The sequence below is a fragment of the Panthera pardus genome, unplaced genomic scaffold (assembly GCF_024362965.1).
Source record: "Panthera pardus isolate Hobbes unplaced genomic scaffold, ASM2436296v1 HiC_scaffold_22, whole genome shotgun sequence".
NCBI lineage: Eukaryota > Metazoa > Chordata > Mammalia > Carnivora > Felidae > Panthera > Panthera pardus.
The window spans coordinates 21,474,366-21,498,206 of NW_026526788.1; the positions used below are offsets into that span (position 1 = coordinate 21,474,366).

General features: G+C 39.8%; 1 protein-coding gene across 34 annotated transcripts in view; it reads right to left on the bottom strand.

The window, feature by feature from the left end:
• Positions 1-23,841, bottom strand: part of ANK3 (ankyrin 3) — a 679,089-nt gene that overhangs the window by 90,751 nt on the left and 564,497 nt on the right. For 16 of the 34 annotated variants that reach the window (XM_053910305.1, XM_053910324.1, XM_053910308.1 and 13 more), the window contains 3 exons: positions 19,150-19,203; positions 11,977-12,100; positions 6,853-6,955 (listed from right to left, as the gene is read on the bottom strand). In XM_053910305.1, coding sequence (XP_053766280.1) covers positions 6,853-6,955; positions 11,977-12,100; positions 19,150-19,203 — 281 coding nt within the window. Of the gene's footprint in view, positions 1-6,852; positions 6,956-11,976; positions 12,101-13,394; positions 14,317-19,149; positions 19,204-23,841 lie in introns of those variants that run through there. The other 18 variants (XM_053910319.1, XM_053910313.1, XM_053910321.1 and 15 more) reach the window with 4 other exon arrangements.

The following is a 23,841-nucleotide window of genomic DNA, read 5'->3' on the forward strand; positions in this document are numbered from 1 at the left end:
AGAACAGGGCCTCTAACTGTGACTACAGAAGGACCTCACAGCTCCCGTTCAAACAGCCAATGCAACCATTCGCACACTACTGTAGTTAAACCTTCTAACTACACTACTGTAGTTAAACCTTCACTATTAGAAACCCTGCCACTCATCCCCTTAGACATAAACCATGTGGGCAAATCTGGTATGAGAGAAGGCTGCAAAATGAAAGCAACCTCCTAAACGAGGGCCAGGGCCACACAGCTGCTCTGTATCTCTCTCTTCACAGACGTGCTGCCTCTAGATCAACAGAATTGAAAGCAAATGGAAGGCCCTCATTCCTCAGTGATCAATTAGCAAAGAATGTTTTTCTAAAAGTTTTTCCTTTAGAACACCCAAGTTTATAGCTATGCTCTTAAAAAAATCAACTGTTCTAGAGAGAAAGCATAAAACAATAGAATCTCAAGTTTGAATGGCACTTTAAGATGCTGGAAGACTTTCTATGTTGCCCTTGACATGTGGTTGTTTATGTCAGGTTTGATCGCCACAATACAAGCATATTAGTGAGGACCAAACCCCCAATTAAACTGGCTTAAGATGCTCCCAGCCCCTGAGGGATGGGAGGAAATTGCGATTAATTCACTGGTTTATGTAGCAGGAAAGTCTGGGAAGGACTAACTTCAGGCAATGGCTGAATCCAGCCATGGCTCAAAACATGGTAGGAACTGCTTGTCTTCATGCTCCATGCTTAGCAGCTTTGGGTTGACATAATCTTTATAGCTTAGCAACCCCCAAAAACTAAAGAAAGTCTCAACTTGGAGTCTCATTAGACTTGCCTAGATTTTATATTTTAACCTAAAGTAATCACTGTAATCCAGGAAAAGGAATGCTCTCAATGGCCAGATTGGGGCCCATCCTTAGAGGGGAAGTGATTTCTGATCCTTGTAAAGATCCATTGAGAAATGGACAGGGGAAGAGGTTTGACCATCAGATCCTGTCTCCCACCTATGAAAATGGAATGGGTGTACACAGGCAAAAACAATTCATATCCCTAAGTGATTCCTGCTCTTCTATTTTTGAATAACTACCAGAAATTCATACTGGATTAAATGTTTCTGCCTGCTGTATACATGCATCTCTTGGTCTTACAAATACTTCTAGGGTCATTCAAAGGAACTATAATTAATTGGTTAGCCTGCAAAACATTTTAGACCACTATCATGCCTTCTACCTCATATCTATGTGATGGTCAAGTATTGCCATTCCTTTAATGATGCTTTATATGCCATAATTTTTAGCATAATAATTGTCTCCATAATTTTTATAACTTGTTTCTGAATAAGTTGTCAGTTCCCTTTAAGTCACATTAAGGATTTGTTATTAGAATTAGACATAAGCATAATAAAGAACACATGTCTGGGGGCGCCTGGGTGGCTCAGTTGGTTAAGCATCTGAATTCAGCCCAGGTCATGATCTCATGGTTTGTGAGCTGGAGCCCCGCGTTGGGCTCTGTGCTGACAGCTCAGAGCCTGGAGCCTGCTTCAGATTCTGTGTCTCCCTCTCTCTTTGCCCATTCCCCACTCACAAACTCTCTCTTTCTCAAAAATAAATAAACATTAAAAAGAAAATTTTATAAAAAAGAACACATGTCTGATTACAATCTTTTCTGCTAAAAAAATGGGTAAAGATGATGGTATCACATCCATCTTAAAAATACCAGCAAGTATGAGATCCTGGAGGACAGAGTATAAAGTCCTAGGGCTCTTTGATGGCTTCCTTCCAACACAGAGCAACACAGATGCACAGCCGCTAAGGAAGCAGCCTGGAGCCACATGGCCAGTGACTCTGCCATTTATCACCTGTGCCCCCTGGGGTGAGTTAGCTGACTGTGCCTCAGTTTCTTCACCTTTTTAATGGAGCCAAGAAATTATCTCAAATGTTTTTTTTGTGAACTATGAATGAGTTAATACTAGCAAAACACTTAGAATAGTGGCATATAGTAGGAGCTCAAAATGAACTGTTTTCACCATGATCCCCATAAGCATCACCACCATACCTCTTGACACAGCATCTACTAAATATTATGCCATTTACACATGAGGACTGGCTGATATGGATCACACACAGCAATTCCATAAGCCATACCAGACAGTTGCTTTCAATAATTATGCCAGAAGAAATGAAAGAACCAGTCTATTGTATTCATCCTAGACAACTGGGCTTCAATCTGGAATCATCCCTTTTCTTATTACCTCCTATTTGGAAACGAATGTTTCCAAGCACAGATGTTGTTCCAAAACAATCTGACATACACAAGTCAGAGCTTATAAAACAAATACATTAGATGTTGAATGATCAATATACAAAAAGATCCCAACCAGAGTTGCTTTAAATAAGTGATTCTTATGCAGAGATGCATCCCAGAATCACATGTGGAGCTTTAAAAAACACATGTGTCCAGGAACCCAGCCAGGAGACTCTGATTCTATAGGTATCTTCTTTCCAAAGAGCTACTGTGATTCCAATGTGTGCCCCGTTAAGAATTCTAGTAATCTTGGGGTGCCTGGGTGGCTCAGTCCGTCAAGCATCTGACTCTTGGTTTCAGCTCCAGTCATGATCTCACCGTCCATGAGTTCAAGCCCCACATTGAGCTCTGTGCTGACAGTGCAGAACCTGCCTGGGATCCTCTCTCTCCCTCTCTCTCTGCCCCTTCCCTTCTCACGCATGCACTCTCTCTCTCTCTTTCTCAAATAAATAAACTTGAGAAAAAAAAGAATTCTAGTAATCTCTACACCCAGCAAGGGGCTCGAACTCACGACCTCAAGCTCAAGAGTCACATGCTTTTGCCAAGAGTCACATGTTTTTCTGACTGAGCCACCCAGATGCTCCTTCTCCTAATTAGGAATTCTGACTAGGAATCAGGGGCTTCAGCTCTCGGTGCACTAAAAAATCCTATGCTAAGCCCCTCCTAGCCACTGAGCAATCACATTTTTTCAAGTTTTTATTCTAATTCGTTTAACATACCGTGTTATATTAGTTTCAGGTGTATGATATAGTTATTCAATACTTCCATACATTACCCAATGCTCATCACCTGACAAGTGCACTCCTTAATCCCCATCACCTATTTAACCCATTCCCTCCACTGATAACCATCAGTTTGTTCTCTATAATTGAGAGTCTGTTTCCTTGTTTCTCTTTTTCTCTTTGTTTTGTTTCTTAAATCCCACATATGAGTGAAATCATGTGATGAGCAATCATATTTTAAAAATTCTTTTTTTATATTTATTTATTTTGGGGGAGAGCACAATAGGGGAGAAGGACAAAAAAGAAGGGGACAGAGGATCTGAGGCGGGCTCTGCACTGACAGGCTGACAGCAGCGAGCCCAATGTGGGGCTTGAACCCACCAACCATGAGATCATGACCCGAGCTGAAGTCAGACGCTCAACTGACTGAGAGCCACCCAGGGGCCCTTAAAAATTCTTTAAGATGATTCTCATGAGCAGTCAGGGCTGAGAGTCACTGCTTTAAACAATAAAATCTTCTGACAAATGAAAGGCATGATTTATTTACATATATATTTTCTGAGGCATATCTACAGGTGACTCTTGATTGCAAGGTAAAGGGAAGGTAAAAGGACAGGGAGTTCATTTCATGGATAACCCAGTATCACAGTGGCAAAAGAGTCCACTCTTGATTATCTGGGGGAGAATTAAGTGGTTTACAAACTGATCATGATTCAGGCTCAGCAGGGCATGAGGACGGGCTCACTTCTCCCAACCCCCTTCCCAGCTCTGGCCTCCACACCTGCCTTCAACAGCACAGGTTCTTAGGAACACGCAAGTAGCAGGCCTGTGCTAATTATCCTGAATCTCAACTTTACTTTCACTGTGGTTAATGTGCAAACTCATTAATCAGCAGCACAATAATAAAGAGGCAACTAACTATGCTTTGTATAGGTGAGGTCTACTCTTGTTGAAAACAAGCAACACATGGAGAGTTCATTTTTATTCATTTTCAACTTTATGTGTCCAAGCAACTTTAACTGGGCAATGATAGGGCAGTTTTAAATCTGACAGTAAGTCATGTGTCCTTGCTTCCAGCATTCTAAATATTTCAGGCTTCTGGCATGCTTTCAGACATAATCAATACTGTGGAGAAACTCCATTTTGAAGTTTATAAATACAGATTCAAAGGCATGATGGATACAAACTAATAATGTTTGCCACTTAATTCTGATATAAAGTCTGTGCTTTATATTAAGCATCCTTCTAAAGTAAATGCTTCTCATTAGTCTTGCAAAGTACACCTAGACCCTTCCCTTTAGCCTCTCTTTGAGGAATTAGCTTCGTCTCTCTTCTATAATAAATGAGATACCAGACACTAAATAACTTAACACACCTCTTTCAGATTTTGTTTTCCCCTTTCCTCCAAGTTTGTATTTTGAAGGTATTCAAACAAATTAAGAAGTTGAAAAAACTATATAAGAAACACCATTTGCACTTCACCTAAATTCAACATTAACATTTTGCCATGTTTGCACTTGCACGAGCTCTCTCTCTCTCTACACATGTATTTTTCTTTTGGCTGAACCATTTGAAAATAAGTGGCTGACTCAATGATTACTTCATTGCTGAAAACTACAGCATGCATACCCCCAGAACAGAGACATTACCCTGTAAAGTTTCAATAATGTTGTCACTGTTAACAAAACTAACAATGATTTTCTAACAATACAGCGAGTACATTGTCAAATGTCCTCATTTGTCTCTAAAATGTCTTCATGTCATTCATACTTTTTTTTTTTTTTTTTTGAATCTCTGGTGATTTTATTATGAAGTTGTGTGGCCAGGAATAATGTATGTGTTCCACAAGGAACACCTGTCAGATCATGGGATTCTCTGTGGTCATTGGAGAAAGCAACTTCCTACCTCTGCAGTTATCAACTTAAGATTTATTTGTAAAGGTTTCAAGATGTCCTAAGCTCTTCTTTCCCTTGACTAGTCTAGAGAGTTGTTTGTGACATCCACAGAGGTGCTTTTCAAACTGAAGCAGCAACAAACTCAACAAGAGAACACCAGCTTTACCTTTAAACTTTTCTTTATCCTTTCTTTTCACAAATTTTTCATTCTGTTTAAAGCTACCCCTTCCAGCCTCCCTGAGTAAGCAGGTGTTGGCAGTAGCTATGAGGTAATGGTGCGAAACCCCTCAGAAGCCTGTTCACCACCTGTAGCATGGCAATCATCTATATTTTAAGGTTGATGTGCAGATATGGAGAGGTAGTGTACCTGGCAGTGGGAGTAGTGGTGATGGTGGTAGTGATGGTGAGGTCATGGTGAGGATGGGGGTGATGGTCCCAATTTCAGACCCTTGCCTTCAAGTAAATACACATTCAGAAATATAAACCATCATTAGATTCAATCAAGCATTTAAGATTCCATTATAGAACTAGGCACATACTTTATATATGACCAAAGTGTTACTGATACCTAAGAAATCTCCTATCACCTGCAATTTTGTAAGTTTTGTGGGTTTTCCTTAGTCATGGAGAATAACAGGCATTTCTACACTGGTGTTATAATATATCCACTAACGTCTCATTTCAATTGGGAACATGAAGAGATCAGAATCACCCAACCAGGATAATGACCACAGCCAACCAAGAGAGAGCACCTCAGAAAATCTCAACCAATACCTGCGCAATACCTTAACACCCAGGAGCTTAGCTCCATTATTTGAAACAAGTGCCTTCTTTAGTGCTAATACCCACTTAAACCATGACATGCTATCGCACCTATAATTATTCTACAAAGGCTGTTTGTGTCTGACAACACACTGAATGGCTACTGTATTCACCTCTGTAAAACCTGCTCACTAAGAATGTTCCAGAGAGTGTAAAGCAATAAAATATTACTTGCAGGTTCTTGTGAAATTCCATGTACATCTGTACGTCTGGAAGTCAGCATGTCCCAAACACATGGGAGTCCCTGAAATCTGACTACTGGCTACTTAAACCTCTAACTTGTTGATAATGTTACTATCACGTATTTACCTGCTCCAATTTACCTTCATTGTTCAGTGAATAAGTAAGTGTAGCATGATTTCATCAATTATTTACATTGCTTGAATATGATAAGCCACCTTCAAAATTAGTTTTATGGCCCATTGTTAGCTCATGACTTCACATTTAAAATCAAGTATTGTGTGTATCCAGAATAATGAATAACCCTGAGCCCATATGCAGCAGGATTGCACTGCTGGAACTTCCTGCATTAAGCCAGTATCTATTCAACCACAATGATCAGAAAGAAGAAACTGTGTGAACACCAGCAGAGATTCTGGTAGAAAACAAAATACTGTCATATCTTGAGAAGGCCCATCACAGGCAGCTTTGAAGCTAAGGGATCAAAGACTTGACCAATCTCATCTTTAACTACTTGCTAAAAACAATTCTAGCAAATTCCAGCATGCACCCACAGTTTGTTTAGGAAAATCAAACATTCATGTGGATAATGTCAGCAACTTTAGCTACCAATTATTATTAACTCTCTCCAAAAAAACTGAAATAGATTTGATCTAGAAATGAGAAAGGTATCTGTGTCATTCTTAGGACTTTCTGAGTTCCTCTCTGTGGGCTTTTGGGGATTCACCTGCAGAAGACCAGGCTATTTCTGTGTATGGCACAACTGATTTCTTTCTCCCCTCCCCCCTCTTTTTTTACAATTGATTTTTTCCCTTTTTCCCTGGCAGTACAAGAAGATTTACAAATGCAAAATCAAACATGCAGAGGTACAGATTTTGTCACAGAACAAAGAGCTCAATTCAATCACAGCAATGAAAGTTCAACAATCCAACAATATTTTAAGGAGGATGCATACCTGCTCTTTGGATGGTACAAGGAGTTCTTCAATCATCATGCTGTCCCGCGCATAGGAGCTTCTGTTCAAGGTGTACGACCTATCCGAACTGAAGGAGCGGAGGCTGTTGTATTTACAGTTAACCATTCAAGAGTGGTGGATGATGATGAGATGAACAAAATAAAATTAATGCATGCAAGTTTGAAAACAGGCAAGATGGCTAAAAATATCAACAGAAGTTGTTCTTGAAAAGACATTATCAAAAATAAAATCCCTTAAATTTGAGGAAATCTCTTAAGCTTAAACAATTTCATGATCAGATTTTGTTTAAAATTAGGCTAAATGGTGTTAAACCTGTGACAATATGAAATGAATGAAAACTCTGGATGTTTCACTATGATAGTTGAACTAACAGGGTAACTGAGGGTAACTGAGAAGAACCAGATGACTATAGATAATTTGATAGTTTAAGAGATTTTTCTATGGTAAGGCCTTATCTCAGAGTCTCCTTTATCTGTTTACCTTGTACTATTGAATGGAATTATGTCTGCTTCAAATGGGTCTGTTCATAAGTCTTTGGAAACTAGCTATGGGTTTGACCTATTAAGAGTTCTGGTTTATAGCTGTACTCATGGAAAACATCAAAAAGGAAATAGTATGACAAATATATCTTACATGATCTTTGCCATCTTTCTCGCCTTGAAAAATTCAAATTTCATGTATGGTGATCTTATCTTTCCACACTCTACTCTTTTCTTCCTTATGCCTTAAATTGTTCTCCTTCCTAGCTTCTTTTAAATCCTCTACACAGCCCCTGACTTTCCCAGAGTGCAAGCCCCCTGATGTCCTGAAGTGCCTCTCATATACTGACCTCTAAACTAAAAACCAATATGGAGGGTTGCAGGGGGTGGCAGCAGAAGGGAGTGAAGATGGTTGAAACGTATGAACTTCCAGTTATAAAATAAGTCGGTCCTGGGAATACATACACATCATGGTGACTTAGTTAATAACACTGGATCAAGTATTTGAAAGCTGCTAAGAGAGTGACTATGTGTGGTGATGGATGTTAACTTGATTTATTATGGTCATCATTACTTTGTATACCTGAAACTAACATGTAATATGTCAATTACCTCTCAACTTAAAAAAAAAAAAAAAGAGTAAGGGATGCTGGGAAGCTTGCACATATGCACATAGGACATGCAGGCTGATTGGGCTCACAACTAATCTGAGCCTTGGCAGAACACCTTGTGATTAATCCTCTGCAAACAGAGGACAGAAACTTGTGGGGAGGTGTTTGAAGCCATCTGCCTCTTACCTCCCTATCCCACCTAATATGATAGGCTGTAATAAGGTAATTTCTCATTGTCTCTTGTTTCCAATGAGGTCTGACACTTCCTGCCCCACCCTCCTTGGAATAAGCTGCAGAGCATGAAATCACTTAGCTGCAGTCTAGAGTCGACCCCCTGCAATGCAGCATCCCACAGCATCCCACAACTACCGTAGAACCTTTTGTTCTGGTGTTGTCCTTATTGGTATGGAGGACAAAGATGGTGGGAAGTTGCTACCTGTCACTGCCCATGTAAGTAATATACTGAATCTAAAATGTAGCCGCTTGAATCTTTATCAGTAGAATCAGTAAGACGTTGGCCTTGGCCTTGGCTTGTGTAAAAGAGCAAAGAAGATGAAAACAAGAACGGTTCCTTGCTTTGCACAAAATGACTTCTTTTCCCCAATGTTCCCTATACTAAAGATTACCCAAGGTGGGTATTTTATATCAAGTTACAGAGGCCCCTGAATTATAGGAATCATTCAAAGGGTCCACACGAATGAGGAGATGCATTCTTCTAGGATTAGAGCCTTGGCTTCCACCAGAATCCTTGGGGGATTTTCGACCTCAAAATAACCATCATTCTAGAGTCATTATCTAGTGTATTCAGCAAATACACTGATTCTTATTAGTAAGGCACAATATTAGAGACTGGATATAGAAGCAAAAACAAAAAGAACTAAGCCTTATTTCTGCACAGAGATTACCTAGTAAGCCATGTATCTGGCCACTTGCATGGGCGGGCCTTCTGGACCCAGTCACATGATACATAACTCTTCCTTTTTTTTTCTGGGTTACTTGCAAACAATTTTTTGCAAACTGCGTTACTTGCAAACATCCCCCTATCACTCCTGTTTCTAGCCCCTTACCATCCCTCAAATACAATATAAACTTCCTAAAAGCAGATACTGCCCAAGAGAACTTTCTGCAATGACAGGCACTGTTCAATACGTTGGCCACTGGCCAGGTATGGCTGCTGAGCACCTGAGGTGTGGTTATTGTGACTGAAGAATTGAACTGATTGTTACTTAATTTTAACTAATTTTAATTTAAATAATCTTATGTAGCTAGGGGCTATACCATTAGCGTAACTTCTAAGTAGTCATAGCAAGGGTCCATATCCCCCAGTGATATGGTTGGGAGACACCACATTCATTTCTTTAAGTTCTGGTTCCCATTGTACATGGTAACGCTGTGGTGTGTAAGAACAACTTTACAGTAGATGTGAACAAACATGTAAACATTAAAAAAATTATTACATATTCATTTCAACTTCAGCTTTAAAAAAATCTAAGATTTGTTGATTTTTAAAAAATATTATCTTTCTTTTAACTTCTATATGAGTGACAACTGAAGAATATCCTAGAACTGGGTGCTGTCAATGGGAAAGCCTAAAGATGTCTTTCTTTTACATAACGTCTAAGTTCCTACTCCTCACTGTTCTGGACCAAGTTACGTTAAGACAGATGGAGTTCATTAAGCTTCACTCTGAATCCTTAATACATCGAAGTCCTTTCAGCTACTAAAACTAGATATTATTTGCATGGGGGTCTGGAAAGCATTAAATTGTTTTCAACTAAGGTCAACTATATTATTTGTAGCCATCAGTATACCCTACGTGTTAAATATAGGAAGTGTTAGAAAAACACATGCCTCAGAAGTCTAAAATTATATGAATGTACCTAGCACAACCCAAACAAAACAGCAACTAGCAAACAAACTGCTTTTCAAATCAAGATTTTTTCTTCTATGGAAACCAATTTGACAGTAAATTTCATATATTAAAAAATAAAAAAAAAACAAAAAAAAAAACACAAAACAAAACAAAGAAAAAACAAACAAACAAACAAAAAAAAAAAAAAGATTTTTTCTTCAAACCCAGTGAAAGTTCTCCAGTTACTTCATGCATTACACAAACTTAGTTAAAGGAAAGAAATTCCTTAAGTACTCAATTTTGCATTAAGTCACATTTCTTGTCATACATTCAGTTACTTGCTAATTTTCTAAGAATTACAAAAATGATTTTCTAATGCAGAGCAGGAAAAAAACAAGCACATTGCAGCACATCACAGCACAGCACAGCACAATGCTGAAGAAAATAAAAATCAGAAAATGAGTCAGGGAAGGGCAGAAAAACACCGTAAAAGTGACATATCTTCTTACCTGATCTTGGGACTAATTTAAAGTATTTTTAGAAAAACACAGGAGAAGTAGAAAGCAAAAAAATCAGACAGGGAAAAAAGAAAAAAATGTTATGGTTGAATGAGTTACACACTTAATGTATTCCTTTTTAAATGTTACACTCAGAATATTTGGTAATACTCTAACAATACTTTAAGAAATATATCAGTGTTATAGTTTTGTCTTGGTTTTTTTTTTGTTTTTTTTTTTTTTCAGATTTGCCTCTGAGCATAACATGACTTGCCAATGTAAAAAAAATGAGTTACATATAATAGCAACAAATAATAATGGGTGCAATCAAAACCAGAAGTGTGAAAGCCTTAGGAAAATATGCTGGTGTCATCTCTCCCTGAATGTCAGCCTCTATAATTTTCTATATACAAATGATTGACTCACAAAATGCAGCTTTTACATATCATCTGAGGAAGAGAATCAGCTAGTTATTGGATTACAAAAGCTATTAAGCCTCTAAGTAGAATTTTCCCTTGAGATCCTTTGAGACTCTGTATGTTTTTCAGTTTAACTCATGGCTCTGTATGATTACACGAGATATTACATATTTTTAAACAGTTATTTTCCTCTTCTTATTAATGATCCCCTGTTACACTGAGATCTTAAGGACTTTTATAAATATATTTATAAAGCAAAAATTCTATGAAGTTACATAAGGTTCCAAGTTGTATTAATAAAAAGACTAGCTCAAAGAAAAATCAATTCAGTATCTAAACTTGGCCACATCAACAACACTGAGAATAAACTCCCAGGCTTACTTTGTGGGAAGTGCCATTTACTATTAGACAATGAAACTTTTTACAACAGATCCTTAAACTATAGGAAAATGTCCCCAGGGTTCTAGCTTAGAAAGTTTAATTATTAGCTTTAAAATAACTTGACTGTCAGCAAACATGCTGTTAAACCAACCAGGGAAAAGAAGTCCCCAGATTCTGGACAAGGTCCTGTTTCTTTCAACCAGTGTCAGGTAAGTTTGAGCCAAGGTTTTTCACATGCAAAAGTTTTATACTTCAGTTTTAAAGGCTGAATTTGCTACCATTCCTGTCCGCGACTTTGGGTAAGTCATTGCAACGCTCCTAACATGTCCATAGTAAACAAAGTAATGCCACAGTTTTAGAGAGATACCCAAACACTTGGTAGACAATTCTAATAAGCTATATGTAATCTTTTTTAGAATGCTCTCTTAAGTTTCAATCATGAATTATTCTTTCAGTGTTAGAGAATAGTGAACAATCAATACAACTATTTCATACTTAGTGGAAAATAAGATTTTTCTTTCACTATGGAACAAAATTTAATTTTTAAACATGGAGACCACACTGACTATCCCAGTTTTATCAGCGAGCTCTTTTGCCATCATGCTTGAAGCATGACTGCAAGGTGGGGAAAAAAGAACCAACACTCAACATGTTCAATCACGTAAAACCAAGGACTGAGAAACCACAAAAGAAAACAGCAGAGCATGTATACCAGAGTTGAGAACATTTGAGAACATTCTACCAAATTCACATCCTCATCCAAAGAGCACATTTGGGGATAATGTGAACAATGAAAATGATTTTGGTTTATGACAAATCATGGTTGTATTAAGGTAACTATGAAAAACAGCAACAATAAAATACCTGGCGGAACGGGCCCCAAGACTAAAGCCCATGTAGCCCTCTGCAGGGAGAGAGTCATCGCCCAGCTCCTTAAGGTCCTGGGGCCCCAGGTATTTGTCCGTGTCACCTGTCATTGCGTCCTCACCTGTGGATGGACAAAGCAAACCACAATCAGAAGCTTCCCTTTTGAAAATGCATTTGTTGTGGGGAAAACCACTCCTTTGATCACCAGCAAATCACTCATTTTCTCATAATCCCCTACCCCCTGGATAATATCTGTAACTGCCATTTAGAAGGAAAAAGCATAGGTAGAGGTTAGTCCATAATTTCAAGAGTGAATTTAAGTAGCGAAAGAGCTCCTGGTGTTAAGTTTTCCATATTAAAATGTCTCCCCTGTCTCATTTCCCCTCCTCAAGCCCCGGCTGACTAGAAGGCTGACTAGAACGGTGGATCTTTTACTTTGGTTAGCTTTCCATGCCTCACTATGACAAGGGCAGCTCGTCTGAATGGACGTGGATTGCAAAATAAGAGCCACCTCTCCATTACCGTTCTGGAAAATCATATATGGGAAGGGAATGGACTTTCTTTTTCAAAATGGTCTTCTCACACACAGGATTCCAGTTCGGGGCTTATGGAAGAAACTAGCAAGTTATTTAATCTGAACTATTACTGCTTAATAGTTCAAGGAAAACCTTGAAACACATCAATTTTGAACTGTTTCTACACCAACCACAGTAACAGCTCAGTGCAGCTGCCCCAGGGCTGGAACCCTACTTGGGAAGGAGCTCTACTTTCTGTAGAGACCAAATGTAGAGACCAGCAGTTTGAAAGGACTGATATAAATTGCTCTTTGCCCATCAATACAAAGAGTTAATTTCGTAAAACTTTTACTAGCTACATATGCACAGCATGACCTCACGGAAAAACCACATTCCAAGAGTGACAGAGCAGGTTTTTCAAATGCCTTTTGCCCTCTGGGACGTTTCCCATCCTTTTCAAAACGTATCACAGACTGTGGAAAAGTTCATTCCGAAAACAGGCAAGCCTATCTCCTTTTTACGACTCTCCTTGTCTTTCTGGACACAAGCATGTCTGGCTGAGAGAGATCTCAAAAGCATGTATGTTATGTTTTCTCAAAGGTAAGTGATTCATCTGTTCCAGCTATATTTTCCAATTCCTTCATTTGCTACCATTTATAATTTCCATTCATTTAAACCCAGGAAACCACAGAGCTTAGCTTTTAAACTACCAATCAAGTCTAAAAATACACTGTCAACTACTGTTTTTGCAAATATAAAAACTAAACAGATCTGTTTTCTACTACTACCCGGTACCAAGAGATTATTTTAAGTAACTATTCACAGCTGGGCTATTTGCACATTCACTGCACATGAAACAAAAACAGCACACACCAAGTACAACTTAAAGAAAGAGCTTACTCTGCGGTAAAGCCATTTCCACCAGGCGGGGCTGATCAAATGTTTTCCTGATGTTTCCAGGAATTCCTTAGGCAGTGATTTAGAATATACCTCCGAATCAGCCCAAACAAACCGACCCCTGGGGGTGTATTCACGTCTTCACCACCACCGCAGAGTCCTGCTCAGCATCTTTGTCTTCTTGTAGGCAGTGGAGGACTTACACATCTTTTTCTACTCATCAGAGTGCAAAGATTTTCGATCTTTCAGACCAGAAAAAATAAAAATAAAAAAGAGCAAAACCTGGCTACACTTAATTGAGAAGACCCTTTTGATCACTCTGCAGACATCCTTTCAAAGCTCCTTCTGATTGGACCAAGAACTCCGCTGGCAAGCCTCTAGCAGGACCGAATGGTGACATAAATGCAAGCCCTTGAGTTATTTGTATGTAAATATGAGGACTGCTCCAGTGTAGACTTTCGGTAATTTGATACCAATGCCCGGTGCCTAACCGGGTAACCGAGACCGCCTTAAATCTAGGGAGAGCCGGCGAGCGGGGTGCTGCGTTTAGTCAGGAGGTCACTCTTCTCCAACATGAATGAAGAAACGGCCAAGCCAGGTAGAAGAAAAAAACAGAACAAAACAAAGAAATGGCCCAGGCGGGGAGTGGCAGGGAGCTCCAGGCAAACTTTCAACTTTGTTCTCAGCTGGGAACACCGGGAGCCCTGGTTATTTATGGTCCCTGTCAGGTGGAAGGAGGGGAAAAAAAGAGCCAGAGGGAGGGCCTGCCCTTGAGCCGAGGTGCTGAAACTGTGGGGCTGCGGGAAGCCGCAGCGATTCCAGAAGCTCTCCGAGAAGCACCTGAGAGTACATGGATCCCCACTGCTTTTTGTCAAGAGTTGGAAGAAAGGAGCAGAAGGAAAAAGCAAGTGAATGTCTGCTTTATTTTGGGCATAAGTTCTTTCGACTCTTTAACCCACTCAAAGGAACTAACTGGTCATCCCTCCACCACCAACCCCCCCCCCCCCCGCCCCCGCCGCCCCCTTGAGAAGGCTCTGGAGAGAGCTCCCAGCAGAGAGGAAGAAGCATTTGCTGCGAAGGGCAGGAAACAGCCCGGAGGAGGCACTGCTGTCACTTTGCTGTTACGGTGTTTCCCTCCCTCTGGGACTCCTGGCCTCTCTCTGGGTCTCCCGGCCTCCCTTCCCAGCTGCTCCACCCTGTCTGTGTTGGCAAGTGGAGGAGAAAACTAGCAGGAATTCTGCATCCTCCATTTGGGTACACTAGAGAGGCAATTTCAATTTCTTTTTTCTCAGAATAGCTGGAAAATGAGGTTAGAGAGTAAGTAAAGGGTTTTGAACAGTCTTGCTGAAATCAGTGGCATATGGTACTTTTTTCTGATTGGGTCTCTATCTCTTGGGTTGTTATCTAAAGATACAGAAATTTGAATCTGTATAACTGATGAAGTGGGGTACAGATTTATTTTTCCTGGATAAATGCCTCAATCAATGAATCAATGGCTCATCTAATATTAAGACAATTGGAGACCTGGTGCTTTAATTTGACGAGACTGACTGTAGTCAGCACTGTAATTATGCCGCGATAGAAGGAAAGCCATTTATAATGCCTGGTACATATTGAAAAATACTCCCAAGCAAAAGAAAAATTTTCAGTTTTGTAAAGAATGGAAGGGGAAGTCATGGTTAGAATGGATAAAAGGGCTAAACATTAATCTGTTTTCCACATCTGCACTTAAAATCCAAACTGCTTAGCGAAACCTCATTCAACGACTGTTGCTCATTCAAGCTCCCTAACAAGGGCTGCAGTGAACAAGTTCCTTCCTTTTGACTTCTTGGCCAGTCTTTCTCTTTCTCTGGCCACTCCTCCACACCTGTTGCCCTTCTGTCAAACAGAATTATTTCAGTCCCTAGAATTCCTGAAACACTTTAGACTTTGAACCACCACATAGGGTGCACTCTTGATGGAACCTTCACCCCTCTACTTCTCCAATCTTTGACTCTAAAATTCCTCCCATCCTGTACTCACCATCTTAAGTTAGTGGTTCTGCATGTGGGCTTCCCTTATCAGAGTGTACTGCCGGTGAAGACATCTGTTTAGTCTCTCCCACTGGAGAGTGAGATCCCCTAGATTAGGAACCAAATTTTCCTGAGCCTGGCATATTGCAAGTGCCCAATAAATATTTTTGGATTTCATCATTGCTTTTATTAAAGAGTATGGTTTAAAAAAATAGACTCTTAAATACAGAGAGCAAACTGGTGGTTACCAGAGAGGAGGTGAGTAGGGGGATGGGCGAGGAAAATAAAGAGGTAGGTAATGTGCTCGTCTCTGCATCTATGTGCCTTGGCAATGGCAACATAGCACTCTTCTGACAAGTCAAACTTGATGGCTTGGTATACAGTTAAATGGTAATAAGGTTAAGTTTCTATTCTTCTTTGCCCATCCTTCTTAAACTTCAAAAATGGTCACTATGAAACCAAAAGAAGCCCAGAGTTGAAATGGGGTGAGAGCTGTCAATATATTTGGCCAAAGATTAATTAAAATAGCCTTACCACATGGTGAAAACATTTCTCAAAAGGCATGGCAAGTAGAAACAAAGGCAATGGTATTATTTTAAAGCAGTTTTGCACAGTTAGTGCTCTGGATTCAAATCCAGGCTTCGTCATTTACTAATTAGCTGACCTTTGGAGCACTGTTTACCCTGAGTCACGGTTTCAACCTTTACAAAACTGGGATAATAACGCTGCCTTCCAGCCGAAGCCTTCTTGTGGGGAATTAAGTGAAATAATGCACAGAAAAAGGACTTAACCTGCTCTGTTAGTGTTATTCTGTAACACAGCTTTGTCTAGTGCCCAAACATCTGAATTCATGAACTCATGTAGTTAGCATTTAGATTGCTAGTATTGATAGTGGTAAAGGCAAAATCCAACCACAGCAGCAAATGTCTCTGCTTTGTACCATGTAACACAAGGCCTGGCTCATATGGACTCAACAAATATTTGTTGATTGATTCAATGAATGAATAATAATAGAACAAACTCACTCTCCTTTCAATAAGCAAAATATTCTATAATTTTGCATACCAAAACTTCGAAAAGCATGACATGAGTTGTGTTGGGTGACTTGTTAACTGTCTCTAATCCCAAAAATATTTTGATTGGTAGTAGCTTCTGACCAACATGCCCAAATGTAGATAAGCTAACAAAGGTAATTCTATGACTGGACAGCTCTGTTATAATATCAAACATATTTAGTTGAAATATATATATATATATATATATATATATATATATATATATATATATATGAACCATGTCTCTTATATTCATGTGTACTGCCTTTAAATGAATTTGGGCTGGGTCAAGTTTTGAACAATAAAGTGCAGGGGAAGTGATTTTGCATGCCGTTTCAGTTTTAGTTCAAGGAAACCTTGCAGTTTCTTCTTGAGTCTCTTTCAAACACTAGTTTGGGGGAAGCCAATCCCAGTGTAAGAAATTTGACTACCATGAGACCACCATGATGTAAAGAAAGTCAAGGTGGCCGTAAGGAGAGGCAGCATGGAAAGAGATAGAGAGAGGCCCAGTTAGTGCTCAGATGTTCCATTCGTCCTAGTGGGGTTGATAGACTATGAATGAAGATACCACATTGAACATTCTGCCATATTACTCCCACCCCAGCTGCTATCTGACTGTAATCTCAGCAAAGATCTCAAGAATCCAGCTGAACCTAATGAATCCACACAACCATGGGAGATGAATAATTAAAATATTGAGGTAGGTTGTCACAGTGTAGTAAGCAGTGAAAACAGAGAGGAATGAGAAATGACAAGGTCCAAAAGTCGGCCAAAGAGGTCACACGCTGATTGCTTAATGCATCCCTAGTGAATTAAGAGTCAGCTCTGTAGTGTGCTACTCAATTAGCACAGACCAAGTCCAGGAAGACCACACTGGTAAATGCCACTAGAGGAAGCCTCATCTATTTAGTATTGACTTTGTGCCTCTTAAAATTATGAGCACTGAAGTTCTCATTGTTAATCCATTTCTGATAATAAAATACCAGAGACTGGAAATGTAATGTTTAAAGAAGAACACAAAACACCCCAATCTATTGTGATCCCACCATTCACCAAATAATAAAAGCTATTCAGAGGATTTCACTTCAATTTTCCAGCTATCTCCTCTTCCTGGTCCTCCTATCATGACTAGGTTAAGAAAAAAGTTTCTCATACCACAATCAACCTTTCAAAGATCCACACCCTTTGACTACCAGGAAATCATGCAAAATAGAATCAAGAACAAAGGAGAGAAAGAAAGAATATATAAAATGATTATCAGGACTGTAGTTGGTCAGATAGATGTATCCTCCTTTCTTTCTTTCTTTCCATCATTCATCTGTATCTATTACCTACCTACCTACCTACCTACCTACCTATTTTTAGGTTTTTAAGTAATCTCTACACCCAACATAGGGCTCAAACTCACAATCCCAAGCTCAATAGTTGCATGCCCCACTGACTGAGCCAGCCAGGCACCCCAGCCCTCACTCTTTTTAGATTCCAAGTCAATGGTTCAGGTCAGCATGTGGTGGAATATACCGAACCCAATTCCTTGCAATCTTTCATTGTGCCCACTAATATCCTTTTTATGCTGAATAGAGGAAACAGTTCTTGGCCTGATATTTGAAAGTGTTTCATATGCCCTAGGAGTTCTTTTCTCCTTTCTTTTTTTACATGTAACTTTTTTTTTAATGTTTTCCATGTTAAGATCATCACCAAGGAATACTTTTGTTGCTTTTCTAGGGGTTGAAAGTTGTTTTCCCATCTGTCTGGAGACAAGAATCATAAAGAAATTTCCTTAAGGTAAGTGTACCAAATTATATTGTCTGAAACTTTGCTCAGAAGTGCTTTATTTCCCTGCTACGAAATGCAGAATTTTCTTCTCAAGGTATGTATTTTGTAAACTTATAGAGTTGCAAGTAACAATACATAACACCTTCAAATGAATTGATAGTAGAAAACCTTCAAATTACATGGGATTACAAAAAAGCTAGATCAGAAAGAATACAGAGGAACATAGTACCTATGCTCTAGTGATTTATTAGGAGTTGGTTTCTTAACAGAACTTAGCAAATGGTCTTGTAGGCAACTAGTTAATGATCAAAACTTAGGCTTATATTTAGCACACTTATTCTGAAAAAAGGTGATTTTTTTGATCATCACATAGCAAAGAGAAGAAGTGAAAACTTTTGGGAAAATAAATCCTTTAAGCATTTCTAGTCTGCATTACAGAACAATAGAGTGAGATCACACCATTATAGTCAACACTTTATCTACTGAGCATTTACTATGTTCCAGGCACTGTATGGTGCTTTGTAAGTATGATCTGAAGCAATTCTCAAATCCACCTTATAAAATAGAATCATTGTCTCCATTTCAATATAAAGAAAACCCAGTTCACAGTGGTAAATAACCCAAGATCACTTAGAATATGAGAAAAACTGGATTCAAAATCAGTTGGTCTGACTACAGAGCCCTACTTTTAACCATTGTAATACACTATGTTATTGAACAACTACTACAAGAAATTGGTAACCAAAATGTAAGGTCCATGAGGGCAAAGTTTTGTCTGTTTTGGTCCATATCCAGTGCCCAGAACAATGCCTGGCACATAGTTGGTGCTCAATAAATGTGTGCAATGAAAATTCAGTGATTGCCTTTGGAGATAGCAACTATATTACTGGAGTGAGGAGAAGGAGGGAGACTTACTTTTCACCGTAAACTCTTGTACCTTGGGAATTTTATACCATGTGCATCTATCACCTATTCAAAAAATGAATAAAATTAACAAAATAAAACAAAACAAAATACAGGGACTGCAGATAAATCAGATAGGCTGTGTTCCATACAGCAGAACTGGTATTTGGACATACACAGGTCTGCCAGGTAGATATTAAGATGTGTATGTGCACCAGCAAATATTTGGCAAATGTGGAGAGAAAACTTAGTTACGATATTCAACCTTACTATTTAAGAGATGGACCAGAAAAAATAAAACAACAAGGCAAGAGGAAGGAGATACACATTATTAATGTGGTACTTGTAGTAGCTTCCCATTGTTCTAAAATGGTGGTTCTCAACCTGTAGGATGCATTATAATCACCTGAAAATTTACAATTACACAAGTTCCCAAGTTCTGGTCCTAATCACTTCTGGTCCAAAATCGCACTGTTTTAAAGGATGCTTACAAATAAATGACAGTTATCTAATGGCAGTATTGATTCTGCAGAATTAAGTGTCTATTTTCCTGGTGGGAATTTCTAGAGTAATTGACATAGCTTCAGCAACTGAATTCAAAGAATTGAGTGCAGTGTTTCTAAATTGCCATGTGTATGTTTGCATCATCCGAGAACCTTGTAGAACTGTAGATGCTGATTCTGCAGGTCTGAGGCAGACCCTGAGATCCTGCATGTATCACAAGCTCCCAGGTGACTGCAAACCACACTTTGGGCAGTGAGACAGTAGAGCCCCAGACTAGGATCTGCTATGAGTAAAGCCAACTACTGCCTTTGAGGCATTTTGTCTCCGATAAAGAAGCTAAGACCAAAACACAAACAATAATAGAAATACTATACTACTACTCCATACTTTACTCAGTGCTTTGCATGTGTGAAGCACTGTGCTAACTGAGCACTTCATATGCACTTATACACATGTCTCATTTACTTCTCAACCCCACAAAGCAAATACTCTTACTTCCCTTTTCTAGATGAAGACATAGATATGGAAAGGTTCCGTTATTTTTCAAAGCTCACATATCTAGTTAGTGGTAGAGTCTGGATTAGAACCCACACAGTTAGGTGGCAGAGCCCAAGCTCTTCACCACCACACCAGTGTCAGAGGATGTGCAAGAGAAATGATGAAAGTATCCAAGAGCTCACAGGAAGAGGGCATCACATTGGACTGAGGAGACGTGGCAGATGTTGAATGGAGGTGTGTGAGTAAAGACAAGCAGAGAGGAGTGGAAGTGGGAAGTCGGCCATCCCAGCCAGTGGATGTGGCATGACAGGGAAAGGATGGGAATGTTCTGAGAATAGCAAGCAGCCAATTTTACTAAAGTGAGAGTCAACTGAGTTGTGGGAAGTGATGGCCATGTTGGGCCATGTTTTTAGGGTCTCTGAAGTTGGATTATAGAATAACCATTGCGATCCAAGTGACAAGCAACTGTATGTCCACTGTATGTCCATCAGTGGGTGAAAATGCAATCATTTTATTTGACCCCCCCCACACACACACACACAGAAACTGGAGACCCAAACCCTCAAAGTTCTCCCTCTTCTTCTCATCTTCTCCCACCCTAATTCTTTTTTTTTTTTTTTTTGGGTGAAAATGCAATCACTTTATTTGACCCCCCCCCACACACACAAACACAAACTGGAGACCCAAACCCTCTTCCTCTCATCTTCTCCCACCCTAATTCTTTTTTTTTTTTAATATTTATTTATTTACTTTGAGAGAAAGAGTGAGAAACTGTAAGAGTGGGGGCGGGGTGGGCAGAGAGAGAGACAGAGAGAGAGAGAGAGCTAGCTATAGGGCTCGATCTCACGAACCTCGAGATCATGACCTGAGCTGCAATCAAGAGTCAGGATGCTTAGCCAACCAAGCCACCCAGGAACCCCTCTCCCATCCTAATTCTAATCCTATAGCAGGAAGCAGGATTCACTGATATTTGCCTGTTTCATAAAAACAAGAAAAAAAAAAAAGACTCAGCTGTTTATTGAGCACCTACTATATGCTGGTCACTGTTCTACATGCTTAGTATGTTATTTCTTTTCATCTTCTCAGCAATTCCATGTGGTATAATTAACCATTTAGAGATGAGACAAATAAGACTCAGCATATTTTATTTTTTGAAGGTTCAAATAAGGGACATAAAATACAGATAACTTTGAAGAGAAAACAGTTTCCATCAACGCAAAGCATTAATCAAAAGATGTCTGTCTCCCCTCATGTTAGACAATAAATTTTCAGCATGGAGAATCCAAATAACTATATTTTGCTCACAAGTCTTTTCTCTCCTTCCCCTGATATTTTTAGTCTCAGAAAAAGCGAGGGAGCGGGAAACGCATGGAAGAGGAGTGTGGTAATAGTAGAAGCCTGATGCACTCGGTCTCGTTCTCAGTGTCTGATTCGATCCCAGAGTTACACAATGAGCAATGGGAAGTTACTCAGATTCCAGATCTGCACGTATTTCACCTTTCATTTTGTAGTTTGGGGCAAGAGCTTGGATTAAGCAAGGTTTCCTGTGAATATCTGACAGACTGATAAAGAGGGAGTGACATACGGCTCGTGCAATTGCTCCACGCAGGTGAAGAGGTCGTGTGTGTGGCACAGGCTCTTCCGTGTTAGGCTGGAGGCCCAGCTCAGGACTCCATTACCTTCGAGAAGGGGTGGAGGCTCCAGGAGAGGCTGCAGCCCCAGGCCAGGTAAAGAACAGAGCTCCCTCCCTCAGCCTGGAAGCAGCAGATGCTGGGCCTTCCCTTGAGCCTTTTGTTTTCCAGCATCTCCTAGCAATGGTACTAGGTTCTTTCAAAACAGTTTACCAACTACATTCTGGAATATATATAATGCTTTCTTGCTTTCCTTCTCAAAATATGTGAGAACAATGGGTAAGTTGAGACAACAGTTAGATGAGCAGTGGGTGAAATAGGTGGTCTTAAGAAGGCTAAGGAAGTGTGTGTCATTAAGGGGTTCATGTACTTCTTGTGGGAAGCCATGTGCCACACTCTGCCTGCTTTTTCCCAAGCTCTAGGTGTTCATAAGAGCCAGCCTTCCCAGGTGGCCAAAGAGAAATCAGGCTTGACTGGCAAAGTTTGCACATCTCTTAACCAACAAGAACAAGTTGCTGTTATCCCACAGAACAAATGACTCTTTCTGCTCAGGCTAGTTTTTTTTGTTTTGTTTTGTTTTGTTTTGTTTTAAAGAGTAAACAAAGTCCATTTGATTCTTTACTCTCAAACATTATTCTATTCTTTGTGGCTAGATGTGCTTCTTTTTAAAAACTGGATCACAGTTTTTAAACTGTTCCTTAATCCAAGCTAGATATAGTTTCTAAATAAGCATGCATGACTCAGTCTTGGAACTCTTCCAGATGTAGCAATGAAAAATGTCCCCTGTGATCTTGGTTGGGTTAATAAACAAACTCATCCCAGAAAGGAAAACGATTTCAGTGTCCTTCCTGTGAAGAGGTAGAAAAAGACAATGTTGGGACAGACACTATAACTTTTTCATATTCTTATCATTCTTATCAATATACCTTAACTCTCATCCAGAAACTGCCCTCTGTCATCTCAGTAAGATGACACTGACTTGGTCACATAAACTTCTGAGACTAGAGACAGAAAGCAGGTAGAAAGAAGTACAAGGTTACTTACCCTGTTCTCATTATCTAAAATCTATGCTCCTTGTAAACAAGACTAGACAATGAATAAATCACTAGCCATAAACTAGCCCAGTGAAATCAGGCACTAAAATGTTGGTTCTCACTTAGAGAGAAATTAGGTAGCTTAATTCAAGGTGGTCATGTCCATCATGCCAATTGATTCTTTCCTCTATTTATTCTTTGTTGGCTATTTGTCTAGCTTCAACCCAAAATCCAGACCTCAGTAGTGACAGCTGTTCCTTACTTAGGTGTGTAAGGACAGTGTGTGCACAACAGGAACATATTCACTGTCCTAGGAATAAAGGAGTATCAGGAGCTCCTATGCTTTGTGAGCAAGCATTTGGCCTCTTCCGCATGTTATATATATTTCCTACCTCCACCTGAAATATGTGTGCTTAAAAGGTAAAGACAGGTGGGGTCTGCTGTCAGTTGTCCTCATTTTGGTTCTGGCCCAGGTCGTCAAAGCACCCCTTCCCGTGTGTAGCATCTTGCCTTGCTTCTCCACACCCTCCTATTCCCAGCTCTCTGCACTGCCCTGCCTTCCCTTCCCTGTCCACTCCCAGTGCTGATGCTCCGCTTTTTTCTCTCTGCAGCACGGTTCCCAATGTGAAGGGAAAGGGTTAGGGGTGGTCAGATTAGGACCCACTTCCATAAGAAGCAGGTCAGACTTTCCAGGTAGATGGGCAGGGACTAAAATAATTGGAGGGTGGGAGAAGAAAGCATATTCAAAATTACAACTTGTTTTGGCCAGATTAAAAAAACACCTATTGTCCTTAATCAATAAGCATGCTTAATTCCCAGCCATCAATCCTTGTGTCTGTTTCATTCCACAGGCCACTCCAGCTACTCATCCTGTCACGACTTCTTGGGAGAAAAAGTGCACACACTCCATTAGAACTACTCTATTCTGTGTCTACATCCACAATGTCATGGAGGCGGCAGCTGCCTGAGATCCCCAGGGATCCCAGATTACCTGTGCTCAGCTGACTGGACCCTGTCAGGGAATCTCTCGCCTTTTC